The sequence below is a fragment of the Ictalurus punctatus genome, chromosome 12, assembly GCF_001660625.3.
Source record: "Ictalurus punctatus breed USDA103 chromosome 12, Coco_2.0, whole genome shotgun sequence".
Classification (NCBI taxonomy): domain Eukaryota; kingdom Metazoa; phylum Chordata; class Actinopteri; order Siluriformes; family Ictaluridae; genus Ictalurus; species Ictalurus punctatus.
In genome coordinates this window covers 13,353,711-13,378,104 of record NC_030427.2, presented here as the reverse complement: position 1 = coordinate 13,378,104, position 24,394 = coordinate 13,353,711, and the positions used below count along the sequence as shown (strand labels likewise).

At 40.5% G+C, this 24,394-nt stretch overlaps 1 protein-coding gene across 2 annotated transcripts in view; it reads right to left on the bottom strand.

The window, feature by feature from the left end:
• als2b (alsin Rho guanine nucleotide exchange factor ALS2 b) overlaps positions 1 to 24,394 on the bottom strand; it is a 25,100-nt gene continuing 706 nt past the window's right edge. Inside the window, exons 2-35 of one of the 2 annotated variants that reach the window (XM_017482300.3) lie at positions 23,346 to 23,418; positions 22,702 to 22,850; positions 21,421 to 22,508; positions 20,349 to 20,525; positions 19,942 to 20,110; positions 16,653 to 16,821; positions 16,211 to 16,307; positions 15,454 to 15,531; positions 14,397 to 14,588; positions 13,817 to 13,988; positions 13,491 to 13,680; positions 13,271 to 13,336; positions 12,253 to 12,415; positions 11,961 to 12,092; positions 11,604 to 11,732; positions 7,953 to 8,023; positions 7,803 to 7,869; positions 7,399 to 7,601; positions 7,259 to 7,324; positions 7,049 to 7,147; positions 6,498 to 6,662; positions 6,091 to 6,202; positions 5,917 to 5,994; positions 4,678 to 4,811; positions 4,410 to 4,574; positions 4,077 to 4,194; positions 3,842 to 3,999; positions 2,670 to 2,777; positions 2,275 to 2,451; positions 2,134 to 2,179; positions 1,939 to 2,000; positions 1,673 to 1,822; positions 1,447 to 1,543; positions 1 to 1,369 (exon numbers count right to left, since the gene is read on the bottom strand). In XM_017482300.3, coding sequence (XP_017337789.3) covers positions 1,331 to 1,369; positions 1,447 to 1,543; positions 1,673 to 1,822; positions 1,939 to 2,000; positions 2,134 to 2,179; positions 2,275 to 2,451; positions 2,670 to 2,777; positions 3,842 to 3,999; positions 4,077 to 4,194; positions 4,410 to 4,574; positions 4,678 to 4,811; positions 5,917 to 5,994; positions 6,091 to 6,202; positions 6,498 to 6,662; positions 7,049 to 7,147; positions 7,259 to 7,324; positions 7,399 to 7,601; positions 7,803 to 7,869; positions 7,953 to 8,023; positions 11,604 to 11,732; positions 11,961 to 12,092; positions 12,253 to 12,415; positions 13,271 to 13,336; positions 13,491 to 13,680; positions 13,817 to 13,988; positions 14,397 to 14,588; positions 15,454 to 15,531; positions 16,211 to 16,307; positions 16,653 to 16,821; positions 19,942 to 20,110; positions 20,349 to 20,525; positions 21,421 to 22,508; positions 22,702 to 22,850; positions 23,346 to 23,362 — 5,103 coding nt within the window. In that variant the 5' untranslated portion in view covers positions 23,363 to 23,418 and the 3' untranslated portion in view covers positions 1 to 1,330. The remainder of the gene's footprint in view (positions 1,370 to 1,446; positions 1,544 to 1,672; positions 1,823 to 1,938; positions 2,001 to 2,133; positions 2,180 to 2,274; positions 2,452 to 2,669; positions 2,778 to 3,841; positions 4,000 to 4,076; positions 4,195 to 4,409; positions 4,575 to 4,677; positions 4,812 to 5,916; positions 5,995 to 6,090; positions 6,203 to 6,497; positions 6,663 to 7,048; positions 7,148 to 7,258; positions 7,325 to 7,398; positions 7,602 to 7,802; positions 7,870 to 7,952; positions 8,024 to 11,603; positions 11,733 to 11,960; positions 12,093 to 12,252; positions 12,416 to 13,270; positions 13,337 to 13,490; positions 13,681 to 13,816; positions 13,989 to 14,396; positions 14,589 to 15,453; positions 15,532 to 16,210; positions 16,308 to 16,652; positions 16,822 to 19,941; positions 20,111 to 20,348; positions 20,526 to 21,420; positions 22,509 to 22,701; positions 22,851 to 23,345; positions 23,419 to 24,394) is intronic. The other variant, XM_017482301.3, reaches the window with a different exon arrangement.

Sequence of the window (24,394 nt, the reverse complement as noted above, 5' to 3'; positions counted from 1 at the left end):
TGAAAAACATTCCATCAGCCACTTTATTGCCCTCTGTAGGTACAAAGACAGCTCTGGACAGAACGTACCAACCGGACAAACCGTCACAATGTCTTGCAAAGACGACATTTACACAATCAAGCACTGAAGAAGACCGAAACTCGGCAGGAAGTACAACGCAGAACTGAGAAAAAGTTCAATTCTGTAAAGATCTGGAAGAAAAGATCAGTCTTTTTACTTCAACACTATATGAGATTCACTTCTCCGTCTGCACCATCGCTCATTTCATTATCTCAGTAAGATGAGTGTCAATATATTAGATTATCCACAGATATTGTACAGATTATCGTTGCAACCGGATGTCTGAATCTTAAATAAATAAAACCTCGGCTATTAAAAACGTAGATCGCGTCGATAGCACGGTCAGTTCAGATTACTGTAAAAGGTATTGCTGTATGCAACACACTCCCTCACAAACACACACACGTGCACACATGAATATCACATAAAGACCAAAAAATTACAGATAAATAGAAGTGTGCTTCTGTGGGAGAATTAAACATCTAGTAATACGTTTATAGTAAAGATGGTTAAAAAAAAAATTTATCAAATAACTGGACCGTGGCATGAGAACTGCAAAATTACAGCAAAATGGAAACACTTCAAGTCTCTGAAACTGTAATCGTTTAAATAGAGTTCGACAAAAAAAAAAAACTAGGCAAAATGTGCATATGATTAAATAAAAAAATCTTCAAAAGAACCCAAGTCAGAATTCCATACATCTGATTAGCTGTTGGAGCAGCATGTGACCACCAATATCATCCAATCACACCTTCATGTATGTAGCTATGCAAACATCAACCGTCAGTGCTATCTAAGACACAGGATTTGTTAATGTCTGGTTTGACACTGAAGAATAAGGAAAAATAAATAAATAAATAAATACATTGAAGAAGGCACCCTGCTGCAGGATCATGTGTCCCTGTATGTGTCCAGAAACGACTTTAGCCTCTTTCACATTCATGGAAAAATAATAATAAAACAAAACATATAAGAAAAAAAAACAGAAGGATGGCTGCTTTAAAGAGAAAATCCACAGAAAAATCCATGGTTGAGTACAGATGAAGGTTAAGGTCTATAGTCACACTGGAAGAGATATATTGCAAAACAAACAAACAAACAAACAAACAAACAAACAAACAAAAAAGACAGGAGTGATCAGGGAGGGTTTTTCCCTGTCAGGCAGCTGCATCATGATCCTGGCCCAGCCCACGATCAGCTCATCACATGTCCGTCATGAAAGCATGCGGCCGGTTCCGTCTGTCGGTCGTTCAGCGCATCGGCATGCTCCTTATGTGATCTTCTCATGCTGAATTTGATAATAACACGCCTGACAGGACAGAGAAGCAAATTCAGACGTAAAAAGTTTCAAATGTTTCAAATTCTGTGCATGTTTTTGTGCAGTACCTTTAATGTGGTGAACATGATTCCGTGCTCTCCGTGCTGCACACACGGGTCCATGAGGTCCTCGATCAGACTGACCTCTGACCCCAAGTTCCTAATTCTGGAGAGGAAAAAAAAAAACAGTACTTTTAATGAACCTAGAAGCAGATTACACACCGTCTCTGGATGTCAGCTGATATTTCAAAAGGAGTGTCTCTAATGGCGGGGTCTCTGATTCGAAGTGTGTTACCGAGCACGCAGCACCACGTAGAGAAAAACAGGAAACAGGTCGTCCATGGACCACAGGAAGTCCTGTTTGAGTAAGGTAAGCACCTCCTGGGTTATCTCCTCGAAGGTCAACTGGATGACCTGCAGCTTGTCCGAGGGAGTGAATGTCGTGCTGGAGGACAAAAAAAAACAAAAAAAAAAAACACCATAAAACATGTTGATGATAAAAATCTGAAAGCTGGGCAAGTCTGAAAGCTCTGTAGCTCAACTTCACACAGGATTTCGAACCTAATTTGCTGTAGTGTCTCCACAGCTGAAGCAAAACAAGCATCTTTAGTGCTGGGTAGGACCTACACACACACACACACACACACACACACACACACACACACATACATACACACATACATACAGGATATAATCACCATCTTGTCTACACTGGATGTGAGGGGAAATTTGGTATAGACAAAACGTCTACAGAACCTGTTGCTGTTCTTCGTGTGCTGTGACGGCCACAGGCCAGAATTTCCTACGAAATCAGAAAATGTTGATGAACGAACATGGTTGCACACAGAACATCATCAGTGTTTGTGTAGTGTTATGTAGTCTGCGTGTATATCTCACTGTTGCACTCCCAAAAAGGCGAGAAGCGCGAGGTCGGGCTGCTTGTTAAGACGCAACACGCAGTCCCAGTACACGTCGTCTTCTTTCTCCTTGTCCAGAGCGTACAGCGTGAAGAGAGGCGGGTAGAGACGCGGCAGCAAGACGGGCAGGAGCAGGGCGGAGCTACTGACCACACGCCTGCGGAGGTAAAGCTTTAAACATTACATTTTCCGACATACAGCTGACGACGGAATGACCATTTCAATCTGCTATAACGTGTACGATAACAGGAACTAACGTGTTTCACAGATGTTACGCAACATCTGTATGTATGTAAGTAACCTGTAAGAGATACAATAGTACCATGTGTCGTTCTTTAATAAGCGTGATTTGTGTGTCTTGATTCTGACTCTCACCCTGGTTTTGGAGACTCGAGGTCACTGCTAGATGACTTTGATTCCTTCTTTTCGTTCGGCGCCTCAGCCAGCAACCCACCTTCCTCTGGAAGATCAGGAAACAGAAACCTACAACACAGACCCAAACACACACACACACACACACACACACACACACACTGATCAATGCATAGCGATCATTTCACAGTTACAGCACATCATAATGGAATACGGATGTCAGAAGAAACGTCACCATTCAAATACTAATAAAAAATGTGTTTTTATCATATTTAGCGCACATTTGATTGTTTGAGATCGGAGAATTGCTCAACACCTAACATAACCAAACACGTTTCTTAAAGCGCTCCTATTATGGTTTTGAAACGTGCCTAATTTTGTTCTAAATGTCTCATACAATAGATTTGCATGCATCCAAGGTCAAAAAACATGTGCTCATGTGCTTTAATGTACTCATAATTTAAACTGCAGCATTACCATTTTCCCCCCCAGTGTCACAACTTGTTAAATGATCCGTTCTAAATGATTCATTCTAAACTCCTCCTTTCAGAGGGCATACTCTGCTCTGATTGGTCAGATGTCCCAGTCTGTTGTGATTGGTCTACCGCTGTCAGCGAGCAGCCGATGAAGATCAGAGGCGGGGCTTTTTGTTACAAACCTACGTAGGTTAGTACAGGAAGTAAGTCTGGAATCACTAACGACTCATCTCAGCTGTTCAGAATCACTTCCTTCTTTTGGGAGTCAATAACTCTGTTTGATTTTGAAACTTTGCAGACGTTTTTACATTCAAAAATAGCTCTATAACACACTACATGAAAGATAATATTTGAAAAACCATAATAGAGGCACTTTAAGCATTTAGGCAAAATGACCTAAACTTGCCATTTATCCTTCATTGCATACTTTATTTTCCCATTATGCTTCAATAATTTCTTACAATAAAGCCTAAATAAGGAAACCAAATTTTATGATTCCAAATCGGAATTTCCAACAGGGACTGACTCACTCGTCTCTATATTATTAACCTTTTCTGTAAAATATTCTCATTAATATATCAATGCGTCGAATACTAATTCTTTTAAACCACTGAAATTCCTTTAAATACAGATTAAGTACCACACACACACACACACACATATATATATATATATATATATACACACACACATACACACCTGACGATCTGAAAGATGCGGCTGAGGTAGGATTTGATCTCGTTGACGGCCTGCTGCAGCAGCCTGCGGTTTGCTCCGACGCCCACGTACGTCATTCGGTACACGGCTACCAACGTCTCCACCAAGTGCCCCAGTGGGTGCAGCGGTGTGTCACACGCCTGTGACCAAACGCCAAACGTCAGGGTACATAAGAACAGTACTGATCTTCTCATTGCAGTCAGTGTACAGGACTGACCTTGATGAGGTAGCGGCGAATGATGTCATATTTCTCCAACGTAACAGGCCCGTCATGCTGAGGGATGAACTCCAGGCTCTCCAGAGTTTTATTGTGGGAACGACTCAGCAGCTCAGGACTACAACACACACACACACACACACACACACACACACACTGGATGTTTCTGTCCATGTAGTCTATGTGTTCAGTCTATCTATAGGAAAATTTACACATCCACTTTTTCCGTACTAACTGGGAGTTACAGGTATACTGCTTCCCTGCATTTCAAGATGGCAGACGTGGTGCACACTTTGTCCTGTCGTAGTACTGAGTCAGAGAGTCAGACTGTACCTGTCCCTGTGCTGTCTCCTGTTAGTGGTCAGCGCTATAGCGATGTTGTCCCAGGCCATCCTGGTCTCTCCCTGTCCCGCTGTGTCACATCCCAGGCGGCTCCAGCACTCCCCAAACACCGCCTTCCACTTCTCCTCAGGGTGCACGGAAAACCGACCCAGTTTACTGCTCTCACACACACACACACACACACACACACACACACACACTCATAAGCATACCATAAGGTATGTATTAATAAAACAGTGAACATGTAAAATAAACATACAGCGCCCGGCTCTTGTCCTTCTCTGAGTCATACAGGTTTGGTTTGTAGTAGGACCCCGATATCTTCAGGCTGGTTCCCCACACTCCGCTGATGGAACCCTCGATGTAGTCTCCATTAGGCATCGTCAGAGTACCCTGGAGATAGGGGGTGTCAGGCATGTTTCCAAAACAGGACATTTTTAAGGTTCTTGCTCTAGTGTAGGTACTTTTCTGAGGATGAGGAACTACTGGGATGGAACTTGCAGAACTGAATATCACTGATTTTTCTCTTTTTTTTGAAGCGTGAATTTAAAAACATATTTGTGCTACAAAGTAGAACTCTATACAACTGAGTACAAAAATTTGTGTGTACCCCTTCTTTAAACTAATGAAACAAATGAGTGTTTTCTTTTTTTTGTTTGTTTCAATGTTTCTTTAACATTATATGCAACAAAATGGTCCGAAATTATATGTAAGATATTTAAAAGTAAAAGAAAAAAAAAGATTTATGAATGTGATTTAAAAAAATGACATTTGCAGACTCCTGCTGTTTCTGAATTTTCCACATCTTTTTTTAATTATTATTTTATTGAGCAGAGTCGATATTTGAAAGGTTAATATTTCCTGTTTTAGACCTTATAATAACCATTTCTGCGATTCTCTCGTAACTTTAACTTGAGAGCCTTTTTAATCTTTTTCTGCAGAAGATTTTAAAAACTGCAAGCTCCTCCGAATACTGAGGAGTTACCATGATTTTGTGTTCATTTCTGTGATCGGAAATTTGCAAAATCCTGGAGCGACTGTATTACTAATTCTTATTATAGTCATTAGACATCTAAACGAGCCATTTATATATAAATGAACTAGAGTAGTGTTTTCCAAACAGGGGTTTTGTGAGCAATGGGAATGTCAAATTCACATGAAATAAAAAGAAATAAGCTACAATGCAGCATTGATTAGAACAGTTTGTTACACTTAATGTTACCCTGCTTAAGGTAAATAATTCAGGTTGATGGAGTTCAGCTGTTAATACGGCTGGAACTCCTGAACTAGAGGATGTCTACTGTTTAAAAATAACTGTAGCCTTTGTTTTTTTTTTGTTTTTTTAAAACCCCACAAAAAAAAAACTATTTATAGTAGATGAAATTTTGTTTCAGGAGTAAACTGAGGTACATTTTATAAATTTTGTTACACAGAAATCAAGATGTATGCAAATGTCTTCCCAGAAAGAGAGAGAGAGAGAGAGTGCTTTCAAAATCACTTTTCCATTAAGAGTCCAGTCTTCTGAGAAATCCCCCTCGAACGTGGTGTCGTCTTCCGAAAGTAAAACACCTGTCCCCTGAGTGTGCGGGAGAGAAAGAAAAGACAATAAGTAACAGAAAAAATAACGACGTGTAACGGAAAAGTTAAGCAGAAGTTTGTGTTTGGGTCTTACCATCATTTTATTGTTGCTGAAAGCTCCCTCGTAGTAGAGACCAAACTGCGTGACGATAACGCCGTTCCCCTGCTTCTGATCATCCTGCCATAAACCCATGTACTTCTCTCCTCTGATATCAAAACACACACATTAAAAAGTTCTCACATGTTTAACACAGAAAACATCTCAAATTATATTGCAATGTTGAGAAGGTACAAAATACCAAGGTTTTACAGTATTCTTTTACTATATTCTTGGTTCAAATACATAGTCTACCCTTCCATTTTATTAGGAACACCAGTGCACCTGCTCGTTCATATAATTATCCGATGAGCCGGTCATGTTGCAGCAGCGAAATGCGTAAAATCATGCAAATGATGCAAATGATCTCACCGGGTTAAATGCGAGCTACAACGTTCTCTCACCTTGTGATGTCATCAAACACGCCGTAGCCAGTTTTCTTGTCGTTCACCCACTGGCCGATGAAGACGCTGGGGGAGGTGGAGTTGAGCTTGCCGCTTCTCAGCATGCCATGGCCGTGACGCATGTTATCCTGAAACGAGCCCTCGTACACTTCTCCTGTGGCATACCTACAATCACATACACACACACACACACACACACACACACACACACATATTACACAAAACCCTTTAATGGAAACACCAAGGAACTTTTTTTGAAGACATTCCACAACATTCTATGTACCTAAAAATGGAAAACAGAGAAAAAAAAGCATGATAGGGTTGTTAATTAATGAATGAAAATCGGTAAACTGTTGTAGTTTATAAGGAATAAAACACTTCAGGATATAAGAAGTACAGCTTTAAAAACTTCTGGATGATAACATTAACTCCTCTTCATCACCTCACGCTGTTGTTGATTAATTTCCTATAACAGTACACCAAAAAGTGTTTTATTCCTTAATAATAGCACCATGTTCTTGGTGTCTGTTGAATTGCATTGAACTCAGCACCTGAAGGTCCCAAATCCGTGCATCTTGCCATCCTTCCAGTGGCCCTGGTAATAATCACTGTTGTTAAGGTTCTTGTTAGGAAGAATATAGTCGCCAAACCTTAAAAAAAAAAAAACCCCAACAACAACCCAAAAATCAATATTGAGATATTTGCTACGTTTTATTTGTGCAGAAATTTATCCATAATCATATTAAAGATATACAACCAACCCATCCTCGAGTCCATTCTTAAACGTCCCGGTGTACATCCTTCCATCTGGCCATTTTAACACGCCCCTATAACACAGAAGCAACCAATCAGCTTCTTGTCATCATGCACAATAGCTCCGCCCCCTTCCCGAGACACCAACCTCCCGTGGGGTTTGCCTGCCACCCAGCGGCCCTCGTACATCGCGTCCTTCAACCTGCTGTCCTTATAGAAGGTGTAGGAGGCAGTACGGGAAATGGGCGGGTCTGCTCTCAATCCCGTCCCGGAGGTAGGAGGGACTGTGTATGACCCCACTCCACTTAGTGCCTGCTCCACTGCCTGATTTATGGCACGCAACCACTTCGCCTGAAAGGAATAAAACACAAACAGTAAAATCAAGAGTGGGGATAGGTGTAAAGTATATGCTGCTATTGGAAAAATAATCAACTTCAGGGCAGGGAACAGTAACTGATTATTTTCCTATAACATCACAACGCCATGTGTCTTATTCCTTACTTATCCATGCAAAAATGAAGTTCTTGCCTTCAGGTTTGACTGACATGTTACCTTTTCGGATGGCGAGGAAGCCAGCAGCATGAAGCTTTCCTCAGGTGAGGTCAACTTCAACCCGTACCTGCCCGACACAACACATTTTTATTACAGCGATCATGACACACACTATTTAGCAAGGAAGTACGATTTCACCGGCTCACTCACAGGCCAGCGTTCTCGTCAGACATTGGCTCCACCCACAGCGTGGCCAACGGGAAGACGTGATGGGTGGAGAACTGAGGAAGAGCGCAGGAAGAATATAGAGTTATTCGTACACACTTTCAAGACAAGGCCAAGAGACTTTACTGGTCAAATAAACTCGATAAAGGCAGAGCATGCCAAAAACACAGGAGATTTGTTTTCATTAACAGCATGCTAGCACACATTTCATCACAAACATACAACCCCAGTTCCGAAAAAGTTGGGACAGTATGGAAAATGCAAACAAACATACAAAAAATCACTTGAAAATTTTGTCCACCCTGTACTATATCGAAAACACGTTCTTAATATATTATTTGATGTTTTACTTTGTGGATTGAATTTATTTTGGAAAATATACACTCATTTCAAATCTGATGACGGCGACACACTCCAAAAAAGTTGGGACAGTCGACTGTTTAAAACTGTGTAACATCACCGTTTCTTTTAATAACACTTATTAAGAGTTTGGACTGAAGAAACCAGTTGGTTAAGTTTAGCAAGTGGAATTTTCCCCCATTCATCCATTATGCATTTCTTCAGCTGCGCAACTGTACAGGGCCTTCATTACCTTATTTTGCACTTCATAATGCGGCACACATTCTCAATCGGAGACAGATCAGGACTGCAGGCATGCCGTGCTAGCACCCGCACTCTCTGCTTACGCAACCATGCGCTTGTAATCCTGACGGAATGTGGTTTGGCGTTGTCCTGATCTGGATGGCAGCATATGTTACTCCAAAACGTGTACATATCTTTCTGCATTGATGATGCCCTCACAGATGTGCAAGTTACCCATGCCATGGGCACTGACACACACTATACCATGACAGACGCTGGCTTTTGGTCCTGACTCTGATAACAGCTTGGACGGTCCTTTTCCTCTTGGCCCGGAGAACACAACGGTTGTTTTGTCCAAAAACTATTTGAAATGTTACTCGTCAGACCACAAAACACGATTCCACTGTGTTACTGTCCATCTCAGAATAGAAGTCAGCGGCGCTTCTGGACAGTGTTGATGTATGTCTTCTGCTTTGCATAGTAAAGCCTTAACTTGCATCTGTGGATGCAGCGGCGAATGGTGTTGACTAACAAAGTTTTACCAAAGTATTCCCGAGCCCATGTCGAGATATCCATTACAGACTTACAGACTCATGACGGTTTTCAAGACGGTGATATCTGAGGGATTTTCAGGCTCACCCTTTGCGCACCGATATTTGTCCGGACTCCTTGAATCTTTCAATTATATTGTGCAGTGTAGAAGGTGAAATGCCCAAAATCCTACCGATTTGTCTTTGGGGAATGTTGTTCTCAAAGTGTTGGATTATTCGCGGACGCATCTGTTGGCAGATTGGCGAGCCTCGACCCATCCTTGTTCTTGAAGGACTAGGCTTTTTTTGGAAACTCCATATATACTATGATTAGACGATTGCCTCACTTGTTTCACATCACCTTCTTATTTCAACTTGTCACATTGCTATTAGTCCTAAATTGCCCCAATTTTTTTTAACATGTTGCATGCATCAATTGCAAAAATAAATGCTTACCTTAAAAAAATAAATAAAAAAAATGCAGTTGATAAGGTAAAACATCAAATACCTTGTCTTTACACATTTTTTTGTTTCAATACAAGTCAAAGTACATTTACAAAATCACTCGTCTTTGTTTTTATTAACATTTTCCATTCGGAATTGGGGTTGTAAAAAGAGATTTGGATAGATCACGCAAAGACATGGGCTGCACAGTACATCACATACTAACCATCATGTCAGTGCTGATATCTACAATATGACACGATTCATCCTTTTATACCACAGCGCTGATGAATTTGTGATACTGATTGGTCGGAATTTGCGTGTTGATGGAAACAACATTTAAGAGGGATTTGCACGGTGGACGATAAAACGTGTGTAATTACTGATATGTTCAAGTTTTTTGTAAGAAGGCTTTTAGTTTACATTTATGGAAGGAAATATTCCTTTGAGTTGTCTTGGTAACATGACAAGCCTGCGTCTTTTTTTTGGTTTTGTCTCCAACATCTAAAGAAAGAATAAAGAAATGCTGGCGTGCTCACAAGTGTTTATAACTGTTATAATGTAAGTGGTAACACGCCGGGAAAAAATAGCTTCATGGACGTTCGATGACATTTATCTATAAATTTATCTATAAAATTGTTAATGTTAGCAAATTTCTGAGGTATAAGAGGAATAAAACACTTTGGGACGTGCTTAAAGAGAAAAACAATCAACTTTGCGAGACTACACCATGCAATCGTTGATTATTTTCCTATAACAGTGTGCCTTCAAGTGTTTTATTCCATATTTTTGGTCATTTCACTGATCAGCGTATTCACGATACATTATGATTTTCTGCATATATTGTGCAGCCCTACCACAGACACACATACACACACACACACACACACACACACACACACACACACACACACACACACACACACACACACACAAAAACCCAGAAAAAGAGTAAATTAGAGTATCAGGGGTAAAACTAATACTGGCAGGAGCCTGCCAAAGGGATGACCACCACTGGGACTGTGTCTGACACAAAGGACCAATGGAAACATTAAAACACCGTACTACAGCATTCAAGGGGGACAGGCCGGGGAAGGGGCAAGTACAGGCACAGGATAGGGCTTGGATCAGGCACTCGTGTGCCAGTGGCTCCAAAAAGAGACAACACAGCTATGATTCTCAGTATATAACCATTACAACGACCAAACTCTTAACAGAAAGACAAATATGTTGATTAGGATCTGTTAATAAGAGACAAATCACAAATGTTAACTGAACTGCGGTGACATAAATAGTTAAATGAACATGCAATGATTTGTCAAAATGTATTACCTAAGGCATAAAACACTTGGGGGGTGTTTATTATTTATTATTTTAAATATATGGATACAGCCACCATACAAAGCCCAGTGTAAGTTGTTACTATAGAAACGATAACACGGCTGACGGTGACACTGGAGATTCCTTCCATAAATGTTACAGTCTCTGTGCAAGTTGTGAATACACAGTTTGCTTTGCCTTTATAAAAGGCATAAAAAATAAGAAAAAAACCATTTCTTATATAAGGCATATACACCCAACGTATAAGGTATTTATACCTGTAAAAACATTTATTCATAAATATGTTACACAAGCTGAGAGATATTTTGGACAGGCAAGCGTGTGTTGTGTCTCTTATTGATAGATCATGCTGCACTTTGATATTCGTCAATAACTATGTTCCTAATCTCTAGCCAGCGATAAGGATCCGTTTTATTCCTGACATCATTCTACATCATCACAGTCACAATTATTCAAAAACACAGAGCAGAGAGCGAAAGACAATCTGCACTATAGCGCTGAGCCCAGCCCTGAACACTTGGGGAAGCTGTGCTAGAAAAGAATGAATTCTCTATATATTTGTTTTCTTGCGCTAATTCATACTTACAAGCCCCTTAGAGGCAAACATTCCCTACCAGGACAGAAATAAAACATCAGACACTCAGATCTCCCTCGGGAGCATCACAACAGATCAACAGACACGGGGAAGCAGAAGCAAAAGCAGTTTGGAAGAATAGAGGAATGCAAGAACCTGAAGTACCTGAGCGTGAACAAGAGCATCATTGAAAAGGATGAACCAGTTGACGGAGAAGCGTCCGGCGTTCTGCAAGGTCAGGGCTTTGTTGCTGCTCTCGCACACCAAGCGGCGAGACGGCTTACGCAGCGAGTCCTGAGATAACGGCGGATATGACAGGGTGATCGGTTAATAATATAAAAAACTATCGACTCTAAACACTCCCCACAATTCCCAGTATATCTAGTCTGGAATAATAGGTCACAAATATTTCATCTTTTCCTTTCATGTACAACCTCTCATTAAATGTGTCTAGAGTCTTTACAAGAAGAAACAGACGTCTAATTAAGAGTGAATTGAAGAAATATTTAAGTGATCACTCACGGTCATCTTTCCAGGAAAGCTCCTCCAGAAGTGCAGCGTGTACTCCGCCTCCTTCCTCTTCCTCTTAAGATGAACAGCCAGAGCCTCGTACTTCTGATAGGCCTCCTGCAGCTTCTGATAGTCCGCACAGCTCTAAAAGGCGTTTGAGGTACAACACGCACGGTCATCAATCACATAAAACTATTCAATAACTACAGAATATATTTCATACATTTACTGTACAGCATGATTGTTATTACACAGCATTAAACTGTTATTATTTATTTAGCAGGAACATAACGCTTACGCGTACCGGATTGTAGCACGATGTTAGTTTGAGCAACAGGTGGCTGTACTCGTGGAGATGGCGGATGGGAAGGTAAAACAGATGAGCCAGAACGTCGGCCAGCATCGCACCGTCTTCCGAACACTCGGACAGTTTCTGGACCGTCTCTGCACCCTTCCCGAACACATCCCTACACAACAAGCGTTCAAAATCAACAACATCTTGTAGCCCAGGTATCACGATTTATAACAGATCTGAAGAAAAAAAAATAAAATCCATATAATTATGGATCTGCAAAAATCTAATTTGTGGTGCTGTAGATTTATTGTCTTTAAACAGTAAAGAGCATATAACGTAATAAAAATTATAATAGCTTCTATACTGTATAATGGTTGATTTTGTAGAAGTGGAACTACATTATCATATGTTTTAACATGTAAAACACACAAAACTAATCTCAACCCATTAGAACGATATGACGACGAAAGCTTACTAAGGCAAAGACGTGACAAGAAACTCTTTCTAGTTCAGGAAGAATTACGCTCTTTAAGTAAGCAGAGGTGTCAAAAAGACCACAGAAAAAAAGGCTGTAATCCCGTCTGCCCATATGAGTTTAGAACCAATGTTCAAAATTAAAATAAACTGTAACTGAATTGAAAGATAGGGGGGGAACAAAATCAGTCTCTGTTATTCCACTAGGGAGAAAATCAGAGCAATAAACTCTACAATATGTTGTAACTACAAACAAATTTCTAGGGGGTGAATACTTATGCAAATCCATCATTTGTTTTTAGCTTTTGTTGGTGTTGGTCTTTCAGATAAATGAACAGAGGCGTTGTTGATGTGTTACTGTTCAATAATTTTTTTTTTTGTTTTGTTTTTGGGGTCTGGCCAACTTAGCTTTGGAGTAAGAGTAACATGTGTAACTCGTTACCTAAAATGAGTGGCAACCATAGGACTTGTGGACAGGTCCAAACTCACATTTCTCACTCTTTAAAACATCTTAAAACACACACACACACACACACACACGACAATGACTCACTGGCAAGGTTTAACAAGAGCCTGAAAGCCACCCATGACCAGCATGTTTCCCACTGCAGCACAGAACCTAAAGAGAGAGAGAGAGACAGAGGCAGAGAGAAACAGGAAATTACAGATCTTCATTAGATTATTGATTTGTTCTGGCATTTTCCGTAATATCAGCATGTTATTGTGTTATGTGTTATTATGACCTCAGATTCTGTGCGTGTGTGTGTACTTGCTCAGAATACGAGTCCGGGAACAGATGTGCGTTGTCAAGGAGAACCAGGCCTCTGAGATCACGCGAGCGCCGCAGGAAGGAGGTCAAGGCTGCCGAGTTCTGACCCGTGAACTGTGATAGGCGGCTGAATCGACCAATCAGGTTCTGGAGGAGTCCAGTGCATGAGGGTCCCAGCACAGAGCTTAAAGATTCTACCAACATAAAAATAAAATGAATAAATATGTATATAATGTTTATTGTTATTGAGTGCAATATTTTTTACCATTTCCTTTTAAAAAAGATAAACACACACATACACACACACACACCCACACACACACAGTATACCCAGTTTAAGCAGTGGCTGCAGAAGCAGGCTCTTGATGTTCGTCAGTTTGCAGTAGTACTTTCTCTCGGCTGCTGCCAGCTCGTGCAGACTGGCGATTAAACCCACCACGTTGCGGTCGGCCATCGCTGCACACACCTGTCCACCCGCACTCACACTGCTCACGTAGCCCAGCTACATCACATGAACACAAACAACACATACACAACAGTACACAACAACAAAAGGTCAGTAATGGTACCCGGTAGAGATGAAATGATTATTTCAAAGTGCATATTATTATTATTATTATTGTTGTTAATATTATTATTACGTTGTTTAGTGCTGAGCAACATGGCAAAAATATCATATTATGATACTGGGAGACATTTAGATGATAATGTACTGACAAAATATTATTGCTACATTATAAAAGGAGTTATTATTATTATTATTATGATATATCATCTATACATGTGCAGTATTGTTTCTTAATATCAGGATGTCAGGCTATTATTACATTGTTTATTGCGATATCGATATCATATCACCCAGCACTATGGTCATGATGCTGAAAAATCATGGAAATACAGTGTCACTAACGTTCATGCAGAAGGGCAGAAGTACGGGTTGCTGTGTGTAACCCCCGCTCTCCTCCTCGGCCGTCTCACCGGATCCCTCCTTCACCTGCTGGCCGCTGTAGTAGAGGATTGGCTGAAGGCAGTCTCCGTCAGCCAATAGGAGAGTGTGATGCTGTCCTGCTGCTATGTCCCATGCACGAATCCCCTCTGACAACTACAGACCAAAGACAGAGAGGACAAACAGAGCAAGAGAGGATGGAGGATTTGTGTACGTGTGTATCAAAGGATCATTAGGATGTGGGGAATAATATGTCTGTATAATTTACCATCTCTACTAAAAAGTGTTGTAATACCCTTGTTTTATTATTAGGTTTTTAAAGCGGAGACAACAAGGTGTCTGGAAGGTCATACCATGCCACTGACTGTGAAACTCATATCCTATTAATCACGTTTTACACACAGCCAATCAGCATGTTGTAAGATTTGGAAAGTTGGGCAAAGAAATAGGTAGCCATTTTATTAAAACAGAAAAATAATGTGTCACTATAGTAAAAAGAGGACAGGTGGTTTTGTTCTTGATTAAGGGTTTGAAAGTTTCAAGGTATGATAACCTAGTCTGAAAATATCACAGTCTCACGGTATAACTGTATTAATCACTGATTTAAAAAAACAACCTAGTTGTGGAAAATAAAAAGGGAAAGATCTTGAGTATGTATAACAAAAAAGGAAAGAAAGAATTGGAGTCAAAGCTGGAAACAAAAGGGATAAGAACCACTGGAGTAAGGAACAAGAAACCTGCGTAATCACCATTTTGAAAAATTCAGTGGTGTGGTAACTCCATGAAAATGACCTGTTGTTTGTTTAACCTGGGTGTGTGACGTTCCTGGTATGTACATTTTTGAATGTATAGTAGTTGAAAGCCAACACCTTGTTTTTTTTTTTGTTTTTTTAATGCTCTGTAATTTAAATGATTCTTCTGTGCAGTAGATACATGCACTAGACCCTGAAAGAATGTCCTGTCACGGGTGTGTGTGTGTGTGTGTGTGTGTGTATATATATATATATATATATGTGTATACCTTGGCTAGATGAGGGATGGTGCTGGGGGATTCCATGTGCCCCAGTTGACCAAAGCTGTTACTGCCCCAGGAGTACACCTGTCACACAACACACACATTTAACAATACACACTGTTTTATATACACATACATACTTGTAATCATCCCTCCATACATTCATGTACTTCTCTCCTCTGATATCAACACACACACACACACAAATACAATTTACACACATAAAAGTATCCCTGAATATAATAAACAATAATCTGAGTGATAATTACTATTATACCACCGTGCTGTTGAAATCTCAAATCTGATTGGTCAATAGCTCTGACAGTAGCAGGTTTACAGTATAAATGTACTAGATCTATGTATAAGTTGCAAAGTTGCAGCAAATTCATGATTTTGTATACATATTCAGCAACTCTGGAAGGAGTCTCCAGTGTTAGAAGTAAAGCGGTTCCAGAGATTGAAAGCTGAATTTCCCCGCCCACAAGAGTTTCAAGAGAGAAAAAAGAGAGGCTGGTGATGGAATGGTTGTTTATATCTGCTACAATGTAAGTGATAAGAGGAACCAAGTTGCTTTACTGATGTTCTGCAACATTAAATGTAACTATAAATTCCGCCGTTTTGTTGCACTGAGGCACCTCTTAAAGGTGATCTAGGAGTTGATGATGATGCTGAATTAAGAGCACACTATAGTAAAGCTCAGGAACATAAACTCTCACACATACACACATCACAGATATACACACACATACACACATATACACACCTGTGATTGGGCAGTCAGGGCCAGTGAGTGGAGGGCACCTGCAGCCACTCTCACTACCTCTTTGCCACTCAGACTCTTAATACACAACGGCTGCAGTCTGCACAGAGAAAAGAGAAATAAATTATTCTCTTCATTTCATTTCAAGCTTTCAAGATTTGTTTTCTGTCTTGGTAACAGGATTGTTGACAAGTTGAAGAATTGGCCTAATTTTCAAATGCTTGAATTATTAATGCATGTAGAGAACAAGAGAAATGTCACCGCTCATTTTATGTTGTGCGATCGTGTTTAGATATGCTGGACCACAAGAATCAGTTAGAACACTAATAAGGATAAGGATCAATTATATTATACAACTAGAATGTTGTGTGATTTCATTTAAACTCATAAATAGGTTATTCTGCTATTCAGTCATCTGTATCACAGTGCATTGTGGGTAGCTGACCTAGGCAGGACATCTCCGTGTCCGAGCTGCCCCTCCTGACCCCGCCCCCAGCTCCACACCTCCGTCTGCAGAGAGGGCAAGCGGGCGTCTGATTCAGCCACGCCAGCTGGGGTGAGGGCAACAGCGTGGTCACGTGGGCGACTCACCCTCCGTAAGAGACGTGGGGACACTGAGAAACAGACAGAGAGAGAGAACAAATTATAATAAGGACATAATTATTCACTGTTACCAGTAATTTTTGAAGAAGCTGATTAATTTCCTATAATTGCATGACCCAAAGTGTTTTATTCCTCTTACACCACAGCAATTTATCAACAATTAATTTTTTTTATTTCATTACAGAATAACATCATACATTTTATTCATTTCTAGTTGCATTTAATGTTGTGGAACATTCATGAAACAAGTCAGTTTACAAGTCAATGTGACAAAAAAAAACCCCAATAAAACGCAGCTTCTTGTGTTATAGACAGTTTAGTGCTGACACCGGAGACTCCTTCCATAAACGTTAAATAAACATCTCCTTAAAGAAAACTTCAGCATATCAACAATTATACAACTGTATTTACACTTTTTTATAATTAGTTTCAGTTTATGTGGCACCCCTCTCCCCCTTCCCCCCATTGTTGTTAGTATAGAAACGATAATGTATTAGAGCAGTGCATTAACATTAAACCTTTTATTTGCCTTAGAGCCGGAAACACCCTCAGAGCTGCTGTTACAGAAAATTAACCAACACCTTGTGACCAATCAGAATCGAGAATTCAGCAGCGCTGTAGTATAAACCAGAGGTCAACTGATTGATCGGTTTTGCCGATTAATTGGCACTGCTGGAACTATCGTCCATGGGCAAAAATCTACTCCGACAGTTTTTCCCGGTTGCGTCCGTTGCCAGAGTGGCTGAGAAGGGTCCGTTGTCATTATACAGTACTTATAAATACTATATACTAAAATATTAAATATTTATACAGTACGAAATAAAAACGATCCCTGACTAATTTTCTTGTGCTGTTTGAAGTGTTTTTTGATTCACTTTGGATGTCTCTATAGTTATTTGTTATTTGGAGTGTTAATTTTTGGTTCAGTTTGAATGTAGCACCAATATCGGTCGATTAATTGGTTATCGGCAGGTACCGCCCAACTTATTTATCGGTATCGGTAAAATCCACTATCGGTCGACCTCTAATATACACTGTTATAATACACTGTTATAATACACTGTATATACAGTATAGTTTATAAAGAAATAGAAAAGGTCAATGAACTTCTGATTTGTCATGGCTGAAGGCTGCTCAAGGATATCCTAAATACTAATGATCAGTGTTGGGATTGATACGTCTAAGTATTGGACTGGATTTGAGAAGTCGGTCGAGGGAGGTGTTTAATAAATCATGAATATGCCATGCCAGGGCCAGGGTTTATCAGATAACTAATCAGATGCTTAAACCTCACAGAATACGCTATTAAAATGTTCGCGTTGTAATTTGCATATTGTTAGGTTATACGCAAAGCCAATAACAATGAATAAGATATGATTTTACAGCCTTATTATTTATGTCAGATTTTGGATTTAACACCCTCAGTACGCCATTTCCCAATTCAAGTTCACGGTATGAGCAACCCCGAAACAAAACAAAACAAAAAAAAGAACAGTTCAGCATGTTCACATGAATAATTCACCAACGCAGCCGAGAAACAAATGGCATCCACAAACACACACACACACACACACACACACACACACTGCTGTCACGCTGTGCTTTGTTCCATCCCTGCAGAGGTCCATCTGTTGTTTGGGAGGAAGGTAAGAAGAGGCGAGGAGACGGCAAGGTGATGAAGTGCAACTGCTCGCACTGGAAATAACTAGAAACGGATCAAAAGTATGAGGTTTTGTTCTGTAATAAAAGGAAAATTGTAATCGTTGATATACTGCTGTGGTATAAGAGGAATTAAACACCTCAGGATATGCTGTTACTGGAAAATAATCAACGGAGGAGTGGTGACTCTAACTCCGCTTCATCACACCACCCCGTCGTTGATTATTTTCCCATTACAGCACACAAGTTGTGTTTTCTTCTTGCGTTTTTTTGCTTTAATACACGCAATGATAAAATAAAACCCATTCCTGGAAAGCTGTGACATGATTTTTTATTCTTTCTGTGATTTTTTTTGTGTCTTGTGCTTTCGCTTCTGTCTTTTATTTTTATAACACGGCCACACTGAAAATGAGAACTCGCTCCTTTTTCCTAAGACTTATTATTAGAATTATTAGCACCCTTTAAAAAAATGGGCAAAAACAAACTGTTGTATAAAGGAAATACGACAAACAACTACTTGAAATATTTCACTAAAACAAAACAAAAACACAAGAAGGAGTAATTTTTTGAATAATAGTATTTTCTCTTTAAAAAAAAAGTATGTCCAAAATAGTTTATATCTCTAAATAATAGATAGATAATGAAAAGGGCTCGATATAGGGCTGGGTGATACGACAAAACGATATCAATACTGCGATACATTACGTCACGATACACTTTTCTCAGATACCATCAGTATTGCAATATGTTTTTTTTTGTTTTTTTTTTTACATTTTTTTTATTATTAGAAACTAAATGGAACTGAACCGAAGAAGCTGATTTGATGTTCTTTTTTTTTTTTTTTTTACTTAAATCAATAAAACTTTGTTTGTTAGCTAAATGATATATCGTGCGGCATACTTGTAGATATTGTAGATGTTTTGAAGTACTGTGATGTGATTATTTTTTTCAGATCGCCTAACCATTGTTAAAACCAAAGAAATCGGGGGGGGGGGGGGGGGGGGGGGGTGTTTATAATGCTGTTAGTCACTAGATCAAAGAGTCAGTCAGGTAATTCAAATAAAAAGACATAAATAATTAATAAACGGGAAACGTGCATACTCCTGTCCCGTACAATACTTTGGTGAAGGTAGCAAAAAAGACGGCAAGCTTTTATAAACCCATTATTGCTCAGATAAAACTACACGGCGTTCTTTTGTATACAAGTGTTTATGAAGGGTGCCAATAATTCCAAATGCCAAAAACTAACAGCAAGATGTATAATTAATCATGCGGCGCTTCTCGAAGACAACGAGAGAACTGTAAGACCCTTTAAGCCATTCTTTAAAGTCACAATCACATACCTACATGCAGAGGTGCATACACGCATACTGTACACACACTTCTATGAAGCCAGTCAAGGTAACGACTCAAACACGGATGCCTGCCACACACACACACACACACACACACATCGGTGCGTGCAGACTTACGCATGTGGTGGTATAAGATATGGAGAGCGCATGTACCCTGTGAGAGCAAGCCAGGGAGCGAGAGACGGCGACTCAGCCCCTCCGCCTCCTCTTCGCGGATGTCCCCCAGACTCGAGCTTTTCTTGCCTTGTTTGTGCTCCTCCTGACGCACTCTCTCCTCACCTGGACCCTGAACACACACACATACACAAACACAAACAACTCAAAAGAAGCCTAAATAAACCATATGTTTCCCATAATTGGATTATACAACATTCATTTGGAGCATACAAGATAACTTAGATAGAGAATATAAACCTGTGAGAGCTGTCAGAGCTGCTGTTGAAAAATGCTCCAATCATAATCGAGAATGTGACAGTGCTCTGGTAGAACAGTGATGAACACAACGTATAAATTCTTACGCTCACCCAGTAGCTGATCACCTTCCTCAGAGAGAGGGCCTCGTACGTGGAAGCGACTCTCTCCCCTACAGCTGACGCATACGAGACCACCAGGTTGTTCAGTGCAGAGCCCATTGGGGTGACTGACTGTGCCACGGGGGTTGAGGGGTCCAAGGTGAAAACAACAGCGGGCTCGGTGAGAGGCTGTGAGGGAAGAGAGAGAGACAGAACAAAGAATTGTTATCATTGAACAACAATGTTGTGAATGGAACGGGGAATAGCAGAGAATGATCGGATAATGAGTGAGTGGTTACACCTGTGTGTGGTTAAGAATGATGAGCATTTAGAGTCTGTTTCAGTGAGTGAGAGCGCAAAGACGCCAGGAGAGCTGACAGAGTGACAACCTTGATCTCTGACAAACCAACAACTGAAACATCCTGCTGCCTTTGTGGTTTGTTGTTTTGTTACGGCCCGGTAAAAAGAAACTCTCTCCAAAGCCTGCTTCTTGATTCCTGGCTGCCTTCGCTACTTACCAGGGTGTTACAACCATTGATACAAAACACCATCATAGACTTGTCGTAGTTCTCGGTTACATTTTACTACTAGAAATTACTCTAAGAAAACTTTTACCTACAACTCCATCTACTAGGTGTGTAAACCTCTGGCTTCCACGTTAAACAAGACGATTTCTATTTGTAAGCCAACAATTCAATATTGGAATCTGCTATTGTATGATGCGTTAATTCATGAATGATGATGCAGAGTAGGACTATTTTCAAAGTATCAGACAAGTCACCGTGCTAGTCTGATAATTTATTTACAAATCACTTGAAAATCAGCCTTTTAAATCAACATTTGAAATGAACAACAGCAGCAAAATGCATCTATCCAAACTGTTATATCTACAAACACTGGCTATTTACTGCAAATACCCTGAGACAGATTTGTACACAGTATATAAACGTATATATATAATGGTCCAAAAATTGATTATAATGATGCAAGAACCGGATCACCAATGTGAATGCTGCTTTCTTGTTACGTTACACGATACTGTTTTACTCTACATCTGACAAAAAGAGTACTGAGAGTCACCAACCTGTGCACACTGAGCTGTACTCGGGCTCTTAGCAGCCTGCTCAGCCAGCGTCTGAGCCGAAAGCCTCTTCAGGTAATCCTTGAGTGCCTGCTCGTCTGGGTATTGAGAGGATTTGGTGCCTGTCCCGGTCAACCATTGGGTAGCATTTGAGTTCTCCCTCTCATGAGTGCTTGGCTCCGTGGCTGCTTCAAACACCTCACCGTTAGTCACCGGATCTTGAGATTCCTTCAGGTCTTTAGAGTCTGACTGAACAAACACTTCCCCTGCAATCTGAACCTGATCCTGAGATTCAGGAACAGGACTAGGTGCTTGGACAGGGCTAGACATGGAAGGAAAGATGGACTTGGGGCTCTGGGTGTGTGTCATTAAAACCGGTTCAGATGGGGAACTTTTCATCTTGCCCCTTGAACTAGGAGTTCCGTGAACTAGGCCATGCTCCGAAGCAGATTTGTTGTTGTCGTCACCGTCGAGTTCCACCCCCAGGGGGCAGTAGTGGCTGTCTGAGATGATGACGTGATCCTCCTTGTCGGTCATGGTGTAAAGTAATTGATTGCACTGCCCGCACTTGTCCTCAGGAGGTCTTCGGGACTCGTGAGGAGGAGGTGGACAGCGCACAAGCGCAAGGCTGTGCGAGGCGCCACATGCCACCTGCAGCACATGCCTCCCGGCAAGGTGCTCCACTTTCTGCGGCTTCCAGACAGGGAAAGACGAGACATGCAAACCTAACTGGCAGCCGCTGCCCCATGACCACACCTCATGCTCAACTGAAAGTGCCAGCGTGTGCTGTTCACCGCATGCCATCTCTACAATCCTGACTGGCCGAGAGGGCGTGGTCTCACTGGCCACCACGCCCACCGGCGTGGGATTGGGGACGACTGAGAGTCCTGAAAGACCGCACTGGCCATAAGTATTGTCCCCCCACATGTGCACGGCTCCATCTTCCGTCACCGCCCCGTTGTGGAACATCCCCGCTGACACGTAAACCACATGCTTCTCGCTGAGCCCCGCCTCCAGAATAGGGTCTGTCGTTTTCAGAGATGATGGGTTCTGTTTCCACGGTAACTCGCCAAAACTGTATACCTGCCCACCTGACCGAGGGTGAATAAAGACTCCATTAGTCCGTGATACAATTGTACACGCTTTACTCAATTCATTTAACAAGATCATATAGATAGAATTGTGTTGCTATAAAAAGATAGTATGAGATAGTTGGACCTGCTAAGTAGTGAACTTAGGTTTATTGACAATGTATTAGCCGTTCACTAAATCCTGTTCTCTTACCCTCCAACAGCAGAACTCCGTGTTTAGCCCCGAGGGCAGCCTGGAGCACGGGCCGAGAGAGGAGCACTTTCTCTGGAGTGACACTGTAGGAGTAACCTCTCCATGTATGCAGCACTCCTCGCACCTGAGAGCTTTCCTCCTCACCCAAACTACACACGTACACACACACACATACACACAGATGAACAGAAATGTGCTGACACTGGAGACTCATTCCATAAATGGTAAATATCAACAATTAGTCATTTTGCATTGTTAAACTACAACACATTTTTAATCTGTTTATTATTAATCTTATATCGTGTCAACTTTCCAGCATACAAGTCCCTGTGTGTTCGCTGTTACTATAGAAACGACAACATACTGGAATGAGTGCACATATATGATCGCTGCTGAAAAAAGGGGACTTCTCCAGCCTGAATCGCATGGTGTAAAAATTGAACACTTAATATTTTACACTCTCAAGCTGAACTAAACTGTGCGATATTGAATTATTCAATGCGAGACCTCATGATGCCCCAGAGGCCAGCTCCAGTTATAACGAGACCTCTTGTTTCAACATGTACAGAGAATGGAAAAGCTGAGAGAAGAAGCTGATCACTCCCAGGTCATAATGGTGATCTCAGGTTATCGCCAGGTCTCACCTCTTCAGCTTATCCATGTCACGTCATGGCAGGTGAAGTAACATGGTGGACGAACACGTGCAGATGACAGAACCTGCCAGAAAACGTAGAGTATTGTTAAACTGAGGTCATACTGTAGATGCATCCACATGCTTAAAGATGATATTAAGGACAAGTTAGCTGAGGACAGAGGGGTGAGAATCCCCCAAACTAAACATTTATAACAGCCAACATGTTAATCATCAACCATTCTGACAGCCTCATAGGAAGAGTACATACCGAAATACTTTTCAGATCTTTGGATAAACTGCAAAATGTGTCTTCTTCAACTGTTTTTATGCACTCATGTCCACCGTGTATATATTCACGTCAAGCGATGTGTTATTCTGTTATACAGGTCACTTTACTTTATATACCTTATAAACCGCACGTACTAGAGCACACACACGTTTATTTTTAAAAGTCTTTTCCCTCAAAATCAGTTCTGGCTATATTGAGAATCAAAAAAATGAATAAAATGCATTCGTTTTCGATATGAAATGTTCATTTGTATCCCTCATCATATTTAGAAGACTGCTTGCAGCAGAATTTCCCAAAATATTCATTAATGTTGGATTTATAGTTATATTATGCATGTCCAACAAACCTTGCTGTAAGTCTCTCTCTCTATAGAGTCTTCATGATGAAATAAACATTTTATACACTTTAATTCTAATACCAAAAGATGATCGGTTTGATTAAATATGCAGGCATATACTTATTTGCATAAACAAACATTTTTTCTTTCTTTTCCTTTAAACAATGATCAATAAAGATGAAATGAGTTTCCAACAAACCTTGCTGTAGAAGTCTTTCTCTAAAGAGAGTCCGCATGATGAAATAAACATTTTAATTCTAACGTCAAAAGATTTTCTGTTTGATTAAATACGCAAATGTATGCATATGATTATCCCTTTATTTTCCTTGGCTTGTTTTCTTTCATGTTTTCCTATATTAATTAATTTAGTCCTATATTAATTAATTTTAATTCATTGTTTTATTCGTCTTTTTAAAAAAAATCTAAAATATTT